This window comes from Balearica regulorum, chromosome 3, assembly GCF_011004875.1.
Source record: "Balearica regulorum gibbericeps isolate bBalReg1 chromosome 3, bBalReg1.pri, whole genome shotgun sequence".
NCBI classification, from domain to species: domain Eukaryota; kingdom Metazoa; phylum Chordata; class Aves; order Gruiformes; family Gruidae; genus Balearica; species Balearica regulorum.
Genome location: NC_046186.1, coordinates 49,520,499 through 49,541,803, shown reverse-complemented (window position 1 = coordinate 49,541,803; position 21,305 = coordinate 49,520,499). Strand labels below are relative to the sequence as shown.

Sequence of the window (21,305 nt, the reverse complement as noted above, 5' to 3'; positions counted from 1 at the left end):
AAGACCAAACACAAATATATATGCTGCTGAGACAGTCTTTGAGAAGGTTGGTGCATATTATTTTCAGTAATGCTGCTCTTAATATTTCTAAATATTTTCAGTAATGTTCCTCTTTTTAAAAAAGTGGATGCAGGTGTTTCTAGCTTTTGTGTTTGATTTGTTGGTTTGTGCACTGATTACTGCTCATCATAAAACTGTGTATTCAAAGGAATTTTCAGAAAGAGTTAGAAAGGCTGAGATTATAATTTGATTCCAAACAAGGAGTTATTTCCTGTAGTTTTAACATAAATTTACAGTACTCAGTGACAGACTTGCATATGCTGAAGTAACTGTTTCAAAAGTTTTCTTAAGATGTATTTAACCCCCACCTTGATTGCATTTAATTTCCCTTAGTGCTGGTAGAAGTCAGCTTTGCATTCTAACTGGTTGTTTTCATATCCCTATGTGTAGATGTGGCACTTAGGAGCATGATTTAGTGGTGGACTTGGCAGTGTTAAGTTTATGGTTGGACTTGATGTTCTTAAAGGTCTTTTCCAATCTAAAGGATTCTATGATTCTATAAATACCTGAAAGCCAATTTAGCCTAGGTTTGTATGAGAGTGGATGTTTATTCTCCATGTGTTTTCACATAGTGTTTTTGGAGATACTTAAGGATATACAGGTGGATGCCAGGAAACTCCTAGGCATTGCCTTCAGTGGGGAGAGTTCTTCCTCTTAGTCTCCACACCTTCTATCACCCCAAAATTATTAGAAGGAAATTCTGTGATGAAGACAACTGCCTATATTTTGTTTTGCAGTATGAGGCAGATGAATTTGTTTTCCTTCAAAGAAATGTACTAGATAATGCTATCAACTAAGAAAAATCAGTCTTGGCAATGATTAAACATGACTGGGAAAAGTTGTGGCAAAAAACTTGCATGCAATGAAGCGATCTGCCATGCTTTTCACTGAAGGCCAGATATTTTCAAAACTCAAAGGCTCTTTCAATTGTAAAGCTTGTCTATTAAAATACATTTCTAAAGAATAATATGAATCATACCTCGTGTGGTATCCAAATCTGATGGTGTGTGGGGGAGAAAGAGATGGCAAAAATATGAACGTCATACTTGGTTAAGTCAGAACTAAACTAACCACAGGTAATTTTAAGAGCCCTTGTCCAGCACCTCTTCTTCTAAGTGTAGCAGCTAAGATTGGACCAGAATCCTAGCTTCTACTGTAGAAGATGAAGAAAAAGACTGAGTATTTCTAAGGATCAGCTCATATGCAATTTTAAAAGTTAGCTAAGAGATCTTGGAGACTTTATTACCAGCTGTCATAGTCTAAACTGTGTCATATGGAACTTGCACCAGATGAACCTTTGACATAGGTGGAAACTTTTTCTACCAGAGACAGTTTAAAAATAGTGATTATATTTTTGTGACACTTTTACTTAACACACGTCAAAAAAAAAAAACCACCCCACTTCATCACTTCAGAGATATGAGCTGCTATGTCTTCAGTTGACAGTTGCACAAAACCCTTTTTGCCTCTCTGTCCAATAGTACTATTGAATAGAGTGCTTTTTTTCACTTGTTCTTTAATAGCAAGAGAGAAAACAATAGTAATGTTTTGAGGATGTTATGCATTTAAGAGTTGTTTTTCTTGTACAGTACTAAAGCTAGTTTGGCTTGAGGACCTTTTCCCCTGTGTTTATAAGACCGGCTGATTTTGCGCTTTCTAATTGACAAACCATATGGCTGATAGATGGCAGGAAGTTTTCATCAGTGTTTGGCTCCAGGCGCTGTGACAGGGCATATTAGTCAGGTACTGGAGAGGAGTCTCTACGTGCTGGTAGACTACCCTGGTGAACTAGTCTGCTGTCTTACACTGCAGATGGGAGCACTCTGAGTCTCAGTTGTTGTGCACTTAGTTTTGTGCACAAAACTCATCCCTGAGTTGTGGTATCTTGCTCTCTCCCCCTATCTTGCTTATTCTTCCCCTGTCAATCTTCCTCCCTTCCTCTGGAGTCTGCCCTATGAGTATATAGGATTTAAAGTTGTAAATAGCATTCCATTCTTGAATAACATTACAAAAGTATGTGAAAGAAAATGCATTAAAACTATTCATGACAGGCAGTTCTGAGCTTTTCTAGAGTCACGCTTGGCTTAAGGCAGGCTGGCTGTTGTATGTTTGCCAGCCCAAAAGGGCATTGTTGATTTGCTTGTTCCTTGATTTGGGCACTGGGCCATGCCATGGAATGAGCATTTACTTTGACTCTATTTTCTAAGGGCTTTGATTGAGTTATTAATTTTATTTCCTAATTACACACTAGGCCTTAGCTTTGAAGAGGTTTTTCCTATCGTAAGTCCTTTAAGATGTTGTGATTAAATTGTACAGTCACAAACTGTTACAATGTTTATCTACCTTAGTAATGTGAGTGAAATTCTCCACACTTAATATGTCAGTTAAATCCAACACTTTGCTCTCTCTGTTGCAGTACGGAGATGTCTGAATAAATTTAAATGTTTACCATGAGCTGTCCTCTAAAAATAACGAGGTGGGAGGAGAAGATGAAATATTCTAAGACATAATTAATATCTGGCTTAATAAATGAATCAGAAGCCCAAGCATGGCTCTTTCCCAAGGAATGGAAGACTTTTATTTCTATTTCCAGATTAATTGGCAGAGCTCAGATAATGAATTGCAAAGCTCCTTACAAGTGTGCAAATCAGCATCAGAATTTGGCCCATGTTATGAGAACTACTCAAAACCTGATCAAAACAGATTGTTTGGAAAGATACTGGGTCCACCTGTAGAGTTTTCAAGTAATAACGAATCCAACCTTTTACGCAGTAGGTTATTAAAATCTTTTTTGTTTTGGATGAAAAGTCTCCATTGCATTTCAAGGCTGAATTTGTCTGACTTCAACTCCAGTTTCTAGATTTTGTTTTGCCTTACTCTACTTTAGTCATTTGACTTTCTGACCTCCAAGTTCATTTACGGAGTGATTTCTGCAGCTTCAGTTTTCTTTGGTAAGCTGAATCAACTGAGCTCTTTAAGCCTTTTGTCATGAGGCTTGCTTACCAGTGCTGAAGTTGTTTTTTTAGTCATCTTTTCAAACACTAGCTGATATTTTGATAATCCTCAAGATTAGTATAAAAGTTAAAGATGTAGAGGCGAAAAGTGAAGTTTATTTCTATAGGATTTTACATCAAAAATACTTCGAGCACTGGTGGGATAGAGGTAAAGTTAGCTGCTACTTGAAACTGCAAATCTGAAAATGTTTATGACAGAAGTTGAAATGTAGTATCTTGTGAAAGAGCAAAAGCATGGAAAATGTAAGTGCTGTTGGCCTGAAGAGGGCAACACAACACAGCAAGTTCCAGCATCTTGTTGGCTAGTGCAAAATGCTCTTGAATAGAATTCTGTATAATACCTTATTTAACTTTTCTTATTAAAAATGATGTTTTCATAAAGGGCCTGCTGAAAGTAGATCAGTTTATTTCTTAAAAACGTCCTTTTATGAAGAGGAAATTTGAGCGATAAGGAAAATAATGTGAAATGGTGGTTGACTTGTGTAACAGAGCTGCGCTCAGCTGAATTTCTGTGCTGAAAAAAAACCCCACCACTCTCATCATCAATTAAATACACAGAATGACTTATTCTAATAACTGATAGTTCAGCACTGAAGAAAAACTAGCACACTTTCACCAGTTTTAAATTACTTCAAAATCAAACCTTTATGAATGACAAAGTTTAAAAGCTTTGGTAGGCAAATATTTTCCCTAGTGTCTCATTACTGGGGAAAAAAACCCTTCAATCAAGTATTGTATACGGGCAGCGTGATCCATAAGTTATGAATACTTGTTTTCTGAACTTGATTGCGTAGTTCTGTACTGAAAGTAATAGCAATTTGACAAGTTGTCACCTTGAGTTGAAGGTCACTGTCACCACAGTTGAGGTTCCATATTTGTGTGAGCTTTTCTGGCCCATTAAAGTGCAAAGTGAAATGGACTAGCTCAAACCAATGCTGTTAAAGATTACTTTTTTACATGTTTTGTATTAAGGAATATCCATGCAGTTGTATTAAGACTTAAGGAATCCATGTGCAAGATCAGCCTTGTGCCTTTAAGAAAATCAGTATAGGATGGGGGCTGTCAATCAGAGTTTAAAAGAAAAGATCTGAGATTATTAACTGTATTTGTTGTCAGATATGTTACTAAAGTTTACATAAATATGCCCAAGTTATCTGTAAAACTGTCAATCTGCCTGTCAAAGCTATTGTAAAAGTTGCACAGTGCTCGGGGGAGGAGGGGCAGAAGAGATGAGGCTATAAAAACCTCAGTTTGGGTATTTTCTCTGAACTGCTTGAACTGTTGTTACCAAGCTGGATAGCTTTAAGCTAGCTCAGGCTTGTCAGTAGGAGCTACAGTATTCCTGAGCTGAATGTAGACGTAGCTTGTATACAAAGAATAAAGTAGTTTTGCTCGTATGAAAAATAGTTTGTTGAGGTTATGAATTACATTATAACTAGTTTAAAACAATTTAGGGATAGACTGGATTCTGCAAATTGGGGAAAATTGGCTGGTATTTTGTTTTAAATCTTTTTTTCTCTTATCAGATACTCTTAGATCCTAGAAGAATCGAGACGTATAAAAAAACAGTAGCATCTCAGTAGTCAATAAATTAACTTTGTAAAGTTACATGGATTTTTTTTTTAATCTAAAGATAAGTCAAATTACATTTTGAGTTACAATGAAATAATTAACACTTTTGGTGGAAATAAAAAATAAAAATTGTCTATTCCTAATTTGAAAATGCCTTAATCTTACCAAATGTATGCACTCCCTAATCACAAATTGGTAGGTTACTTTTCTAAGAAATAATTTTGTGTAAATCTGTAATTTGTCATCTCTTCTCTGAATTGGCTTATGATAATGAACTCAGATATGAATACATTTATGTAAATGTTCACGCTACAAATTTGAATTTAAACCATGAGGTTTGAATTCTTGTGGCTCTATTCCCCTAAACTTTTTTATTAAGGTAGTACTCTTGTGTATTTATATATCATGATAAATTTGTTATGAAAGTTAATATACACATGCAACTAAAAAATATAATTGCACATTTTACCTCAAACTTGAGTTTTAATTCTTATTCGTAAGTTGAGAGGCTGGGATGAAGACAATAAATGAAGCAGTAATTCAGTTGAATTAGTTCTGTGCAGAGTTACCATTAGATCTTGTAATTTAAATGCAATACTTTTTAGTATGTTGCTGCCTTTCTTTTGATCATTAAAGCTGATCATTTTAGTTCTCTGTTTCACTCGGTTTAGTCAACACAAACTGATTTGCCACTTTTACCACATACTTCGTTATGTGGTCAGGTTCTTATTTTGTAGCAAGAGGGATTTTTGCTACCTGAAACTTGCAATCCGGAGCTGTATTCCTCTGAGATTTGCTCTTGTACTCTGATGTAATAGCAGAAAACAAAGAAAAACCGAAACAAACAAAAAAAAACCTACGCCACAGTTGGTGAACTGCTTTGCATTCAGAAAAAGGGGAAAAGCAAATGGAATTTTTTCTTCAGAGGGATGAAGAGTGTCATCTTCAAGGGTTATTCCTGGGGCTGTGCAGCACATATGCAGTGCCTATTGCTTAAGAATTAAACTAGAACAAAGCCTAGCCTAAGATGATGATGCAAAAAGTTAACCCTGTGTAGGTGAAAGTGACAGCACTACCTGTTTTGATTTGTCACTGCCAGTATGCCATCTTATTTTTCCTTTACTTATTTTTAATAAAATAGGTAAATAAAGTAAGTTAACTTTTGCACAAAATTGAGAATTAGAAAATACAGAATGTGTTCCATTTTTTTGAAAGTACCAAGACTTCTATTTGCACTTTCCAGAAGACTGAAAGCAAATTGTACAGAGATAAGTGTGGAATAGAACAAGCCTATGAGGAAGCGGGATATGACACCATACTCTAGGAATACATTATGAATTAACAGACATAAATTTCTGAAATTTTGCTATCCTTGACTATAGGACTGACTTCTAGTTAATTGTTACTGTAGAAAGCTAAGGAGAATTATTGGGTTTAATGCTTTTAAGCAATTGAAAATGTTGTATGAAGTATTGTACTATTGAGTGCTCTTAAGTAAACAATGTAATATTTACTTTTGTGGATGTAAATCCATTTCTAAAGTTATTTGCTTTGTAGGTAGCCAGTACTCAATTGCTTACTTCTCTGTGAGGCTTAGGTCTGCATATGAGCGTAAGATACTGCAGCTGTGAAAAGCACTATTGATTTGTTGTCACTGACTCTTCAGATACCTTTATTTTATCAATTGCAAGTATGAATCCTTTTCTGGGAAGGAAATTTCATACTTTAAGGCCGTGCTTATCTTGTAACTGTCTTTGGCTTCTCAGTGCTCAACAACTGTCTCTTGGAACTGTTCCTTCTGTTTAGTCTCTGTTATTTCTGGCCTTGTAACCATTGCCTGCTAGCTATTCTGTGTGTTACCACTCTCTGCGTGTTGACTTTCTTCTGCTTCTAGAATCTGTACAATTCACTTGAGGTTAAATAATGCAAATTCAGTTGTTCAGAGGATATAGGGCTACTTTCCCTGAACAAGCAAATTTTATGGATCATTTGAAAGACCAGGCTACAGCCAGAATGTGGTTCAGCCATGCTTGTTAGGGATTTTAACATGAAAGTGATTGTGAATGGTACTTCTGGAACTTTTGGTATTGAACTGGTAACGGAACTTCTGGCAACGTATACTCTTGCTAAAAACTACCTATATACTATAACAGGATGTTTGCTTTGGATAATGTTTGTTCCAGCTTGTCCTAAAAGCCTTTGATTTTTGGTACATTCTGCGTCTGGATTTCAATGTCCAGAACTCTGTGTTTCTTAGACCCTTCTTGTAAAGCAGCTGGATCATCACCATCTTTCAAAAGTTTGTTGCCTTTCTCTTGCGACACAGACACTGGATAGCTTGCATAGTATTACAGATGTACTTTTTCCCTGTCAGAAATGTTGTAGCACAGATGACACTCAATAAAATGCCTATTTAGTGAAGCAGTTTGAGATTTTTTTAGATTGTTGTGAAGCAAAATTACTACCTCTAGGTAAGGTATCTGCACTGTATTTTGGACTACAGCATGTACCGCTTTAGCTCTAGAGTTTTTTAGTCCTTTCTGGCAAAGGTCACTTAGTTAGATGTGTCTGCTGTATATCTGCAGATGAAGAGTTTTTTCAGGATTTTTCATCTTAGTTACTGATAGGCTTCTTGGAGATCTTGATTTCTCTCTCCTTCCTGTTTTGTGAGAGATCTTTTTCCACTGTGGGAATCTGTTGAATGAATGTGTTCTTCGTGTCTTTATGTTACTATTATCTATTATTAGAGCTCCAAGGAATTCTTTAAACCAAAAGGGCTGGACTATAAAAGATGTTATAGCTAGTCCTTCTTATATCACTGCTTACAAGAACAACACCCTGTTTTGGACAATCTTAAATACTTAAGATTTTCCCAGGTCAATATTCAAGATGCTGTGTTGCCAAAGTCTTGTCCATAACTGCATACATTCCAGACTGAAGCTTTGCTGCATGTTTTTGGTGAGTTGTGGGCTTTGACATTGACTGGGGAGAGTCCTTTAGGAGAGCTCTTCATCTGTTCAGCAAAACATCCAGAGCACTGACCACTTCAATACTACTTTTTTTAACCACGTATTCATTTAGGAATCTTGTCCAAGTTGGTCAGGATACTAGCAAGTATTGATTAGGGCCAAGTCTCCTTCGGCCTAGCAATATTAGTGGTCATCTTGCAGACTTAGAGAGCTTCTTCACACATTTGTTAATCTTTTTTGTCACATTATAGAAACCAAAATAACATGACTTTGTTGCTTTAGCCTTCATATAACAAGGGACTTTAGGACCAGTCTTCAAGTGATCATGCTCTGTAATGAATACTGCTTGGAATCGTTCACAACATAAATGAGCATTTTAAGGGTGTTTATTAACACACCTTAAAGAACAGATGTACATTCTCAACCTATCATCTGTCCAACTGTTTTCTCACAGAAAACTTGAAATATTGAATTCTTGGTTGAGAACTGAAGAAAGAGTAAACTCAGTCCTTCCATACATGATTTAGCAGCCTGTAGAAGAAAGATTTTCTGTGGACATAATAATAACACTTCTGTGAAATGTGTTTTAAATAATCCATATTTCCCAAAAGCAATGGAATTTATCAACCAGCTGCAGATTTGCTCAGAAGCAACAGTATGAAAATAACTGTTTTAAAGGGATGTGGGTCTGTCATGGCCTTTCTTAATTTAACAGGTCTACAGGCACTCTTACACACAGTGGACTCAAGTGTTCCCAGTGGGACTGAGGTTCTACAATAACAACGTTGTATCAAATAGACCCCATTCTGAAAGAGATGGAAGAGACTATAATCTCTGAACATCAGAAGGGTCTCAGTGTCTACACTCATAAATGTGAAGATTCTCCTAGATAACCTTTAAATTCAAAGAAAACAGGGTGTTCAGCAGTGGGTCCTATGGCAAAGGAAGGCTAAACAGTATCCTGGGCTGCTTTAGGAGGAGCGTTGCTGGCAGGTTAAGGGAGGTGATCCTTCCCCTCTACTCAGCGCTGTCCAGTTCTGGGCTCCCCAGTACAGAAGAGACATGGAGCTACTGGAGAGTCCAGCAAAGGCCACTATGATGATTAAGGGACTGGTGCATCAAATATGAGGAGGAAAAAAGGCTGAGAGACCTGGGACTGTTCAGTCTAGAGAAGAAAAGGCTCAAAGGGGATCTCATCAATGTGTATAAAGAGATGAAGGGAGGGTATGTAGAAGAGGGAGCCAGGCATTTTTCAGTTGTGCCCACTGACAGCACCAGAGGCAATGGGCACAAACTGAAACACAGGAGGATCCATCTGAACATCAGGAAAATTGTTTTCTTTTTTTCTTTTTTTCCTTTTTTTACTGTGAGAGTCACAGAGCACTGGCGGAAGTTGCCTAGAGAGATTGTAGAATCCCCATCCTTGGAGATATTCAAAAGCCACCTGGACATGGGCAACTGTCTCTAGGTGGCCCTGCTTTTGAGCTTGGGATTTGAACCAGATGCCCTCTAGAAGTCCCTTCCAGCCTTAACCAATCTGGGATTTGTAATCAACATGCTAACATGCTGAGAAGCCAATCTGAAAAGCCAAAATACGTTCTATCAAGTGCAGAAGCTTAAATTGTTCCTTAGGAACCATTGTTCTTATGAATTCTGTGACAGCATCAAGCTCCTCCTTGATGTTACCAAGCTAAAATCTAGCATTCCTCAGAGAGGTTTGTGCCTTTTTTCTCTCTGCCTGTACGCAATGTGATGTGAACGTGTTTGACATGGGCACAAAATCAATGTAGACAACATGATGCATCTTTAGAAACAGTTAGAGAAATGGAAGCAATGTATTCTATTCTGAAGTGTTACAATTAAGCCAACTTGTTAAATTTTGAATGCTTCGAGTTTGGTAAACGATGTGTTCTAACTAGGCGTATCTTTTTCAGATTAGTAGAACATGTGATAGGGCTTTTGAATGTTTTACATGGTTGTAATAACTGATTTTGTTGCTATTACGTAAAGCTTTTTTTAAAAGGTTGTAAGGAAGCACGTTGCCAGTTTAAGTAACGTGGAAAAGAGTGGTATTTTAAATGGTTCTTTCGTCTTTTTTAAAGATGAGCAAGTAATGGCCCTCAACAATGTGTGTGGGAGAACTAGCTGAAAACGTTGCCATATATCTCTGTAGGTTTGTAATAATGCTAAATTATTAATTATGTGGGAAGTTAGGGTAAAACTGCAGTTGCTTCATACAGTGTGTTCTGCTCAGTGAAAGGCTTCAAGGAAGACACGAGTTGTTGTGCACACATGATGAGACTAGTCCTTAACCATTCATGACCAAAAATTGTTCAGTATTCTTATCTAGACATATCTGTAATAAACCCTACTACATAAAATTTTAACCTTATTCCAGATGCGTTTATAATTCTAGTTGTGGCTTTAATTTGACTACTATCTCAGCTAAGATAGTAATTAGTTCTGGCATTAAGTATTACTTGCAGCAATTCTTGACATAACATTTGCCACATAACAGACCATAACAAGCTTCCACCAAGGGAACCCATCATATAATTGTTCTTGTTTTTAAAGTGGTGATCATTAATGTTCAAAAACTATAGGATTTCCAGCTTGTAATACTGTTAAGAATGCTTTAAAGAATAACAAAATTTTAATTTTATTTCATAGGTGTACAGGTTATAATTTTGATTGCAAGCTTATGTTTTTCTTGATATGTTACATAAACTATGCAAAGGTAAGAATCGATTTGGGGTAATTTGAATACACGCTTCTATAGGAGAACAATGTTTCATTTAATAAGTTTGTATGTCCTTCCTTTTATGAAATATTCTTATAACAGTATATGTTATTTTCATATCTTATCCTTTCATGTTACTTCAAATCTTAGGAGTAAGAAGTTTTTAAAGATGTATCCAAATACACATTTGTCATCACCATATTAAAGCACACGTACAGGTATTCATAGAATTAGCTTAAGCTTCAATCTAGTGATATATTTCTGCACTGCTAATTTATGTGACTGCTGTTAGTGCGAATTAAATGTATGATGTGTAGCCTGTTCGTGTCAGAGTTTTTTGTTGTGTGTGATGTTTTGGGTTTTTTTTAACTTAGTTGCATGCCTCTTAAAAATACTGGGGAGTATAAAGTTCCTGTTCATCACCGTACAGACTTTTCATTTCCTGAGCAAATCAAAGCTTTCTTCTCACCACGTAGCTGCAGAAATCCTAACACAAACTCAAGAAAAAGTGAATGGGTGCATTTTTTTCTATAGGTTGTAATCAGGTATATACTATAATTTTTACAGCCACTGAAAATATGTAATTTATTAAAGCAATTTAAGGTGTATTATGGGGAAAACCAAGTAATTTTATTTATTCTATATGTTGACTTTACAGCTAGTCCTGCAACCCCCATCACATCCTGTCAGTGAGTCAATTTTTCTGGTAATTCTAGATAGGTGTGTTGAGCTTATTTATACTCCTTTTCATCTTTAGTTACGTATTGGATATAAAAAAACATTACTTAGTTCTTTTATTCAAAAAATTTTAATGGGTTCTATTTTGTAATAGAATGTAGATTGTTCTCTGAACAGTGATGTGACGCTGCAGGTAAACAGCTCAAAATTCTGAATGTTAACAAAAGCAACACCAGCCTTATTCAAAGCAGTGAAAAGCATAACTAAAGCATCTATTGGACAGAGTTTGCAGAGACTAATTAAAGAAATACCAGAAATAGTCTCTTAATTTTCTTGGAAGGTTGTTCCAGTCCGAACAACTTGGAGAATAAGTGAAATAGAAAAATTGTCAAAGATGTACAATGAAGCAATGGGGTGCCTGGGCGAAGCCCTCTATGGCTTGGAAGATCTGAAGGAGGGGAGAGGAGCGATGATTACAGGATAAAGACAAATCATATTGTTGTGTTTTATGCCTCATAATAGAAGCTCAAAAAATACCAATGAAATTTGAAAGGTAACAGATTTTAAATGGCTAAAACAAGAGATTATTTCCTTTGTCTGCGTGTGTGTATGTGTGTACTTGAGCTTGTGGAGCTAAGCATCAAGGGTGAATGTGCTTCCTTACAAAAGAGATGAAGTTTACAGGTTTTTAATAGCTGATTGAGGAAAAGAGTTCTTTGAAGCTGCTTTCAGTGTATCTATGTATTTCTTACTGAGTTTAACCTTAGCTGCTTGTCCTTCCTATAGTCATTGACTGCTTGTGGTGGGATTTGAAGGGGGTCGAGGGTTGCTTGAAATTCGGAGGAAGAGTGTTGTAACTTTGATTTAGTTTGTTTTACTGGGGCTCTGTGGATGCCTCTTAAAACCTACTAATTTAATCTTTCAAATGAAAGCTAGCCAAGGGAAGTGGAGGAGAGCAGTTACAGATTTTTAGCTGAGTCTGTGTAAAGGTATAAAAATAAAGGTTAAATCTAAGTAATCAGTTTGAGGTCTACAGTTGCGTGAGTTTCTTTAGCCCACGCTGCACTAATATGCTTTCTAAGAGAATGGTATGTTCCTTCTAGCAAAGAAATTAGTACAGATAAATTATATGTGCTGGCAACAGTGTAACCAGTGCTTCTAAGGAAATTATTTTAAATAACTTAAAAAAATAAATAGATAAAAATAAAAAGAGGTATTTTCATGTGTTTCATTTTGATCCTGGTTGAGCATTGAGTTTCCTGAAGGTAACCTCTCATTTTGTCACTGGAAAGTCCCAGATAGCGTGAAATGCTGTGCTTTAGAGTGGCAGACACAGCCTTGTGCTGTGGCTGTAAATTAGACTTTGTGTAGAAATCAGTTGGGTTTGTTTGTTATTAAGTGGGGGACAGGCTTGTAGAAATAGCTTGTTTTGGTATTCTAGTAGAATAAATATCAGCATTTGAATTTCTTCCCTTTTGTGTGTCTGTTGTCATCAGAGGTCAGTGATCTGCAAACAGACCTGTAAAGCATGGATGTTGGGGCAATTACGAAATAGAGGTAACAGAGATAAGCCAATTAAAATGGTTTAATAACAGAATTACGAATTCTGTCCACTTCCCCCCCCCGCCGGCCTGTGGACTATAAGCATTGACTTTGATATGTTGAAGTAAAATAATCACTTAAGGAAATAGAGGGGAGTAATTAGTACTTTTTAATGCGGAAATTCAGATAACTTAAGATTTAATAAAGCAATATGAATATTTTGAGCAGCTTATTTACTTAAATTTCTGTTTTTCTAGAAGTCAGCTTTGCTGTTACCGCACCACCTGTAAATTGAATTTTATAACTACAGTTTGGAGCAAGTCTGTGATGAATAATACAGTGATTTTAAGAACAGTGATCAAAGTTCCTTGCAGCACAGAAAAAATACTGGACTAATCAGAAAAAAAAATCCAGGGCTATTTCAGAGGCATTTATTAAACTAGCATTTTCACATTATATTCTTGTTTCGTTTTAGTTGGTCAGTATACTAGCATTGTAGTTTCTCTCTTGTATTGTAATTCCAATTGTCTGAGGACACTGAATGTAATGCATTTATTTCATGTTTGGCTTTATCACATTCATCTTAGTAAAATGCAGTGTTAAAATGTGTGTAACTTAACAAAGATATATGGTGACTACAATTGTTTTCCTCCTTTGGAAATGTTTGTGATGATAATTTCAGAATCCATGGAAAGTCTTCCTCTGTTTTAGCAATCCGTTTGTATCAGGATTTTCATTTAAGTGATCTGGCATTTTGCTTCTAGCAGGTAACTTGCTTTGAATTGCTTTAATAGATGTATTTTGGAGTGTAAGATTATCTTATATTGAGATTTTTAAAAGCCAAAGTCAAAAAGTGTTTTCTTTGGATCATAGTAAATATAAGTATTATAGTTCTGTCTGACATAGTAACCATTTTTGAGTCTTGTTTGCTATCATAAAAGATGTAAAGTGGAAAGAAACATATCATTTCCTTTTTTTTCCCCACACATCTAATGAAGATGTAAGAATCACAGTTTTTTAGCTTAAATATGTCTTGTATCAGAGAGGAATCTGAGTTTTTTCCTTCTGTTTCTCAAACAACTCTTTGAGTAATGGCAGCTTGTTAAGAAAAGGCTTCCTTCATTTGTGTTGAAATGAATAAATGATCTTTTATTGAATTCTTCAGGAATTGGACACAATTTAAGTTTATTTATAAGTAACAAACATGAATTATTTTACTTTTTTTTAAATCTGTAGGTTTGCTGTTAACTTGCTGAAATGTAGTGTTTGTGCATAGGTATACTATACTACAACTCAGTAGTGAAAATGAAGTTACCTTGATGTTGTGTTTTGGCATTTAAATAATGGATTTCAAGTTATGCTGTAACTTGAATTTCTAGTCCTAGAGCGTATAAGTGTATTATTTCTTAGCACATTGGAAAATACTGTTTCAAGGTTATCCTGACTGCAGCACGAAGTGATTGCTTGTGAAATAGTCGATGAAGAAGTAAAAATATAATAATTTTTTGAAATATTTTAAGTAAAATACCGAGACTTCAGCTGACATACAAATCTTTCAGAATCTATTTATTTGGAAGCATAAACTGGAAGGTATGCTGGGAAACAGCAGCAATTGTGAATAGGAAAATATTTTAAGATTAAAAACAAAAGTTAAATAAGATTGGACCATAGAAGAAACTAATCGATTTAATAAGTAATGCAGTACCTCCTGTGTTTTTTAATTTGAGATTACAAATGAAAGTGAAAGGGAGAATTTGAAGTTTAACATCACAGGTTTCTGCCTAGAGTAGTATTGCCTTCAATACATGCTTGCCTAGCTTTTTTTGTAAGCTTTTATTTATTGAATGATGAAATAGAAATTACTTACAAGTATCAGTTAGGCAGTATTGATATTTTTAACTACATGATCACCTTTATTCTGTTGTGGAGTTAATTAGGATGTATGTAGCATAAGCGTAAGATGTTTTGATAGGTCAAACATAAATTAATACTTCAAAATATTAAGTAGGTTATATGAACAAGAAATATGCAGGAAAGCACAAAAAAAAGGACTGCTGTAGATATCGGCTAGTTATTTATACACAAATAATTTGCAGCATTTAATTTAACTTATAAAATTGATTTAATCTATTTGAGTTACCCTGGCCATTACAAAACTAAGTGGTTGGGTTTTAGTTTTGTTTAAGAGCGAGCAGGATTTGAGATAGAAAGCTTAGAACAGCAGCACTGAATGGTGGGGAAAGAATTAGAGGTCTACGTACGCAGAATTTTTCTTATAAAGCATTTTATTATTTGCTGCAATCACCATCTTATGCAGGCTGCAGGTATCCCAATAATGCAAAATAATGAATATGAGTTGGGCTAAATCCGCTCTTAGATTTCTTTACTGTACAGTCACAGTTTGTTTTCTAGATGATGATAGTCAGTTTGACCTGCTATTCAAATGTTCTTCTCCTTCCTACATCACTGATGCTATTTGTGGCACAGGCTGCCTTGCTGGCTTGTTTTGGCCATCTGATGCTAGCTATTTACACATGTGAACATTCTCTCTGACATGGTATTTTTTTTATTCATTGGTGATTTTTTTTCCAGAAGCCACTCAAATGTTTCTATCGGCCTTGTTCTGCAGGTATCAGGATATATGAAATAAGCTTAAAGAGCCAAGTAACCCTTCTTCATGTCACTAGTTTCTGAATGAAAGTCAAAACACACAGCAGTTGAAGCAACTGTAGATAACATTACTAAAATTGTAAAACTTTAAAACAAGAGGTAGGGCAAGTTCAGGAGGGCTACCTTAGGCTAGGTCCTTAGAACTTGTTTTTTTTCTACACACCCAGAAATAGTTCTTTCCAATTCTGACTCAAATTCTTTCTTACCTGATATTATTGGTGATTTTCAGTCTTAGCTGCCACTTCTATGTAATCTTTCAGTCTGATAACCTGCCTGTCTTTAAAAAAGAAAGAAAGAAAAAAAACCCCAAACATTGCTTGTGCCTTTTCCACAATGACGGTACTCAGTGATTCTGGTCTAATATTAAGCAAAAAGAAGGCAAAGATACCCAGAAATACCAGCAGAAAAACTGCATTTCAGCACAAGAGCAGTATTTCAGATAGGACTTTGCAGTATCTTGCTCGCCGACAGACACAGTATTGTGATGGTTCTGGGATTACGGCAATTTGTCATCTTTTCATTTAGTCACTTTTTCATTGTGCATTGAGATTTTTAATTGAAAACATTTCTACGAAGCAGAGGACATCTTGGAAAATATACAGAAATGGACTTTTGAGTACTTAATAGAATTTATACAATTAATTTTATTTTCAGGGAGGAGTTAATTTTCCTGTACTTTTTATATAAAATAGCTGAAATCATTATGCAAACTCTTATTGGTACTTTTAAAGCTTCTTGGTTGAGTTTAAATCAGTTTAAACAAAATGATAAATTTAAATTATGAGGGTTTTTTTTTTTGTGGAAAGCGGTTCATTACAAAACAGCACAGACTATGAACTTGACAAGTTACTGAAAATATGATGGAGTATGTAGGGAAGTCTCAAGTTTTACAGTTTTAGGCTGCCAGCTTATGCACATGTGGGAATTGTAAGGAATTCATTTTTTTAATACTTTGTGGGCTCAATATGTATGGTAACTTTTATTTGTTTGAATACTGTTAGAGTAGCAGCAGAGTGTTTGGACGGACAATCCAAATCCCTTCCTTTAAATGGAAATACTGGTAACTCTGTGATTTTTTCAGTTTAAACCCCAGGCAGTTCATGAGTTACATCTTCAGTTTAAGATGCAACCCGTGTAAAATATCTAATTAAATTGTGGATTTCATGCAGTGTTTGATGTTCTGTTGAATCTGAAAAGGACCAGGCAAGCTGACTACTCTTCTTTTGGCAGGGTGATAGGGAAGAAAAAGAGTTGTTATTTCTAGCACAATATGTAACTCTATAGATTATCTCTGATCCTGTGAGGCTTTATGCTGCCTTAAAGGACCTCTTAAAGCTTTCCCTTACCTATAAGTCTTCTCAAGGCCAGTATAGCTGAATAGGAAATTTTAATTTTTTTTTTTCTCACTGTAGTGTAATTTTGTTTTCACTGTCACTTTCCTATCACTGTTACTGTTTAAACTTTCTTTAAAAAGAGTAAAGTCATCTTTTGTTCTGCAAAGCACAAGATTTGTGGTGCAGTATAGAAGAACGAGAAATTTCAATTGCAATAAATAAGTCCAACTTTCTAGAAAATATGTTAACTGAGAGTTGCATACTTGCTTTCATAAAAATTTGCAGACATGATCAGTGTCAAATTCACCGCAAATTTTGGACCAGGTGATTGTCTTCATATGCTCATATACTTGAAGGTATTTCCTTGGTAGATCTGCCATCAGCAATTACTGACTGACTCTCACCTATTGTATCCTGCAAATGCATCCAGCATCACTTGAACAGGTCACAGCTACATTGGGGCTAGACTGTAAAATAAAATAATTTAAGAAACGCTATATTCTGTTGAAGCTATGATAATCTTAGTAGGAAAAACCCCCAGTGGGTACTGTACAAATACATACTTTAGGCCTGATGTAGATTATTTAAAATCATTGTCAGTTAATAGCTATGCAGTGATGTTTTTGTGGGTTAGATTACAGATAGTACTGTTTTGCATGATTGATTAAGCAAATATTGTACAAAACACAACATTATGTAAGCAATTACTCATGTTGGCTATTCCTTCATGTGTTGTATTAAATACTAGAGTAGAAAGCTGTAGTCAAGTTGGGCTTATATTACTAGCTACCAAACTTCGAAAGGGGTGATGGTAAGATTTTTCTGAAATGATTTATGCTCCTATATGACTAAGATACTATGAATAGTTATCCTATAAGCATTCTGGATTGTAGGATGGGACTTTTCTTTTGATTCTTTCAATGCATAAAGCATCTGCTACATGGGAGGGAAGAAGTGTAAGCATGTTGGGGTAATACTCTGCCTGTAGGATTATTTTTGTGAACCTAATCTTTGTATAAACAACATGCAGTTACTTTTATAATTTTAACAGTGGTGGAGACCAGTGATTTTTATTTACATTACCACATTGGTATTGCTCAACACTTAAAATATAAAATTGAATTAATTTTCTATAATGTTTCATGACAACTCAGGATTTTGCTTTGCGGCAGTCTGCAACTATGTGGGAGATTTTAGAAAATACATCTTTGGCTTTTTCCTCTTGCCATTAAATTATGATAACTAGGGAAAATTTGATTGTAATCTATTAATAAATAATGAGAAACCGCAGTATGTGCTTGGGAAATTCTTATCTTAAAAGTCTATTGCTGATAACCACCTTTGCCTGCATCCTCCTGCTGTTTATTTCCACTTCTGCTACTTCAGATGCTAAGCACTTGGGAGCTCTGATTACACTTCTGTGAATAATGGATTATTTTTTAAAAATAAACTTGATATAAAGTAGTTTGGGCTATAACAATGTTTTAGGGTTATATTATTTGTATTTTTGATAATGTTTTGGAGGTACACTTCTTCACTATAACGTTCACTTCTCAAGTGTAGATTTGTCTGAGGTGGATCCTGCTGGCTGCGTGCCTCCCATCATTTTTCATATGTTCAGACACTTCATTAGTGCTGTTTGTGTCCACATTCTGCTACCCTGAAGACACAGAGAATTGCCTCCAGCAGCTAGTCAGCTCCTTCTGATCAGTCTTCATAAAAACTGGAAAAAGACTTTTTTTCCATTTTTTGGAGACTGTTGGCAAGAAGTAACAAGTAGCTGTGTGTCAACAGTTCTGCTCTGTACTGCCCTGGAACTACTTTGAGGTAGCGTACCACTCTTGCAAAAAGACTCCTTGCCCTGCTGTTTTGGAGAGGTGAATGACAATTAAGTTGTCTACGGCTTGTGGCTTTTCATGTAGGTAGGTGACAGAGACCCCATCATAAGTTCCTTTCAATATTAATTTTTATCTTTTAAATTTTTTGCTATATTTGTTTGTTGGGTTTGTTTTTTTTTCCCCAAAAATGCCACCGGGAGATAAAATATTTCTTGATGCTGAGTTGTGTTGGTTTGTTTTTATTTTTTACTTTAAAGTAGTAGGACAGGAACCACTTTCTAAGTGGTAGGAAACGACATTTGAAAGGGGCAGTGGCTTGTATTGCTTTTTCCAATTAAGATATGTGATGAAAGCGTAATTTACTGGAGCCCAGTCACCCGTAATGCAGGCTACATCGGCTGCTTTCTGGAGTTAGCTGCTAGCAGAAATTTGTCAGCAACAATTTAAAGCTTGATTAAAATTTTTGAGTTGGTTGACTGCAAGGTTTTTAACTACTGTTTTCTGGCTCAGGTGCCCAGTTTGGGAGGAGAGATCAGGTTGCCAGGAAAAAAGCCTTTTTCTGTCCTTTCGATATCAGATGCTTGCTGACCCCAGGGTTGCTTATATAGATACTCAAAGGGGATTACCTTAACATAGCCACAGTGCTTAAAGAACTGCATCTGTAGAGCCCATAAGCTACTTTGCTTCTTCTGCAACATTGGGAGTTGTATTGCCTAAGTTGTGGACATAGGCAATAAAACAATTTGCTTTTTTTGTCTCCAGGAGAAATTATGATGGTGTGCAAGATCTAACAGGACCCATAGTTGAAATCATTCTGAATTCCTGTGCATATCTGCAGCAGAAGTGGGGCATATATGTCCTTTACACAAGACTAATTCCTGAAGTAGGCAGAAGACTGTAGTTTGTCTGTCAAAGCACAACACTATTTTTTTTCCTTTTTTTTTTTAGTTGTACTCTGTTTCTTGTGGCTGAAATAGTTTGAATTTTCCAATGTAAAATCTACTGGGGAAAATAAATTCACCTGGCTTGAGCTATAAGAGCACTTGTTTGCCATTGAAACTTAGTATGTTTCTAAAAGGAGGAAGAACTATTACAGAAGTTACTGGATGTTTGTTTGACTTGGCAAAACAGAGGTATACGTTGAGCTCCTAAGTTTGTGCTCACTGCTTGTTTTACTTAAATTAAGAATATATTAAAATGTTTTGTTCGAGTAAATCCTATTCCCATTACAGAAGGGTTTTTTTAATTAAAAAAAAATTACACTTTTATATCCATGACACTGTTTATAAATTATCTTCACAGCTTTCTGGAGTGTCAACTTTCAGTTGTTAACAAAAACTCCCCTGCATTTCATGATATGAATGGAATGCAAGGGGCGGGGAGGGCGGAAGAAATGGAAGTGCCAGGTGTTTGTTCTGCTGCAACCTCTTGTTCTGTCCTATCTTCTGCCTTTCTCAAATAGTAAAACTACATACTTGTTTTTGCTAATTTTGTTATTAAAACAGGCAACAACAGAGAGACCTTTTATACAGAAGCTATTTCGACCAATTGCTTCAGGAGGACAGTTGCATACTTTGGGAGATCTGCTAAAAGATGTGTGTCCTAGTGCTATCACCTCTGAAGGTACTGTAGAAACAACTTTTGTCCAATAAGATAATTTTTTCTGTTGATTTATTGTTTAATTTTGGGGGTTTGGTTTGGTTTTTAGGGGTTTTTAATATGGCGATTTTGGAGGTACAACTATGTCTCCGTACCACAGTTTCAGATTTCATCCCTTCCTGGCCCTTTAGTGTGCCCATTATACATTACCTGCAACGTTTGGAGAGATTCAGTCCTTAGGCACTCCTGAAATTAATCTTTGGAAGTTTTATTTTAAAATTTGTCTACTCCTTTGCAATCATGCTCTTAAAACCATTCACATGTTATTTTCTGCATTTTTAAAAAATATTCTTAAATGAACATCAACAGAAGTTGTATTTTAAGTTACCTTTAATTTTGTATTGCATAAACTTTTCATATGTAAAACTCCAAAATTGATAGAAATTTAAGGTGTTTTCAGAATATTTTTTTCCTTGTTGAAAAGAAAGAGATTGTTATAAGTATGTAATAGTTTATTTATGGTTACTAAGTAGTATTGTGTGACAAGACACCAATCAGTTCATGTAGCATTATATCATTTCATACAATAGCATTTATTCAGAAAAATAAACGTAAAAGTTATCAGACTTACAATATTTGTAATCTTTGAGGTTAAAATAACATCCAGAAATGCTTATCCCACCTGAAAAGTGTATGTACTTAGCAAATTAAGATCAAAATTATTCAATGTGAAATGTTTTTCATCTTGTTCTTGCTGTTGTCTTACCAGTACCTGTAAATGGGTAACTTTTTTCAGTCAGTATTTTGCAATTTATTTTGAGAAATCGCTGATATTCTAGAAAATATCTTGGCAAAGAATTTACTGGTGTAGCATCAGGACCTTTTGACAACTAAATTTGAAATCAGTGTAACAGTCTCTAAGATGTTGTATGTAGAAGTCATGTAATTCAAAATCAAACAGTTGTCATGGATTTCTTTAAGTATGGTGATCTTAGAAATTGACTGAAATCTCCAAAGTATTTTTTTACCCCTCATTTAATCCTTGTTAACACATGGAAACAATTTCTAAAAATAACAAAAGGTTAGAAAAATATGGAATATTGCTATCCATGTGTCCATTTTTCATAAAGCTACTATAAATTTTAGAGCATAATTTTAGGTAATACTTTCAACTAACTGTCCAAAAGATAAAGCAAGATACAAATAGATACTTGAATGTTAGCAAAAGCAAGTTTAACCATCTTTAAGTACTTAAGTGTGAGGATCCTACAGACACTAGTGAAAAGGTA

At 35.3% G+C, this 21,305-nt stretch overlaps 1 protein-coding gene across 3 annotated transcripts in view; it reads left to right on the top strand.

The window, feature by feature from the left end:
* The window catches only part of ATG5 (autophagy related 5), an 85,422-nt gene that overhangs the window by 39,381 nt on the left and 24,736 nt on the right, over positions 1 to 21,305 (top strand). For all 3 annotated transcript variants that reach the window (XR_012834479.1, XM_075747811.1, XM_075747812.1), the window contains one exon: positions 19,923 to 20,040. Coding sequence is in view for 2 of the 3 variants with exons in the window: in XM_075747811.1 (XP_075603926.1) it covers positions 19,923 to 20,040 (118 nt within the window). In the remaining variant the exon portion in view is untranslated. The remainder of the gene's footprint in view (positions 1 to 19,922; positions 20,041 to 21,305) is intronic.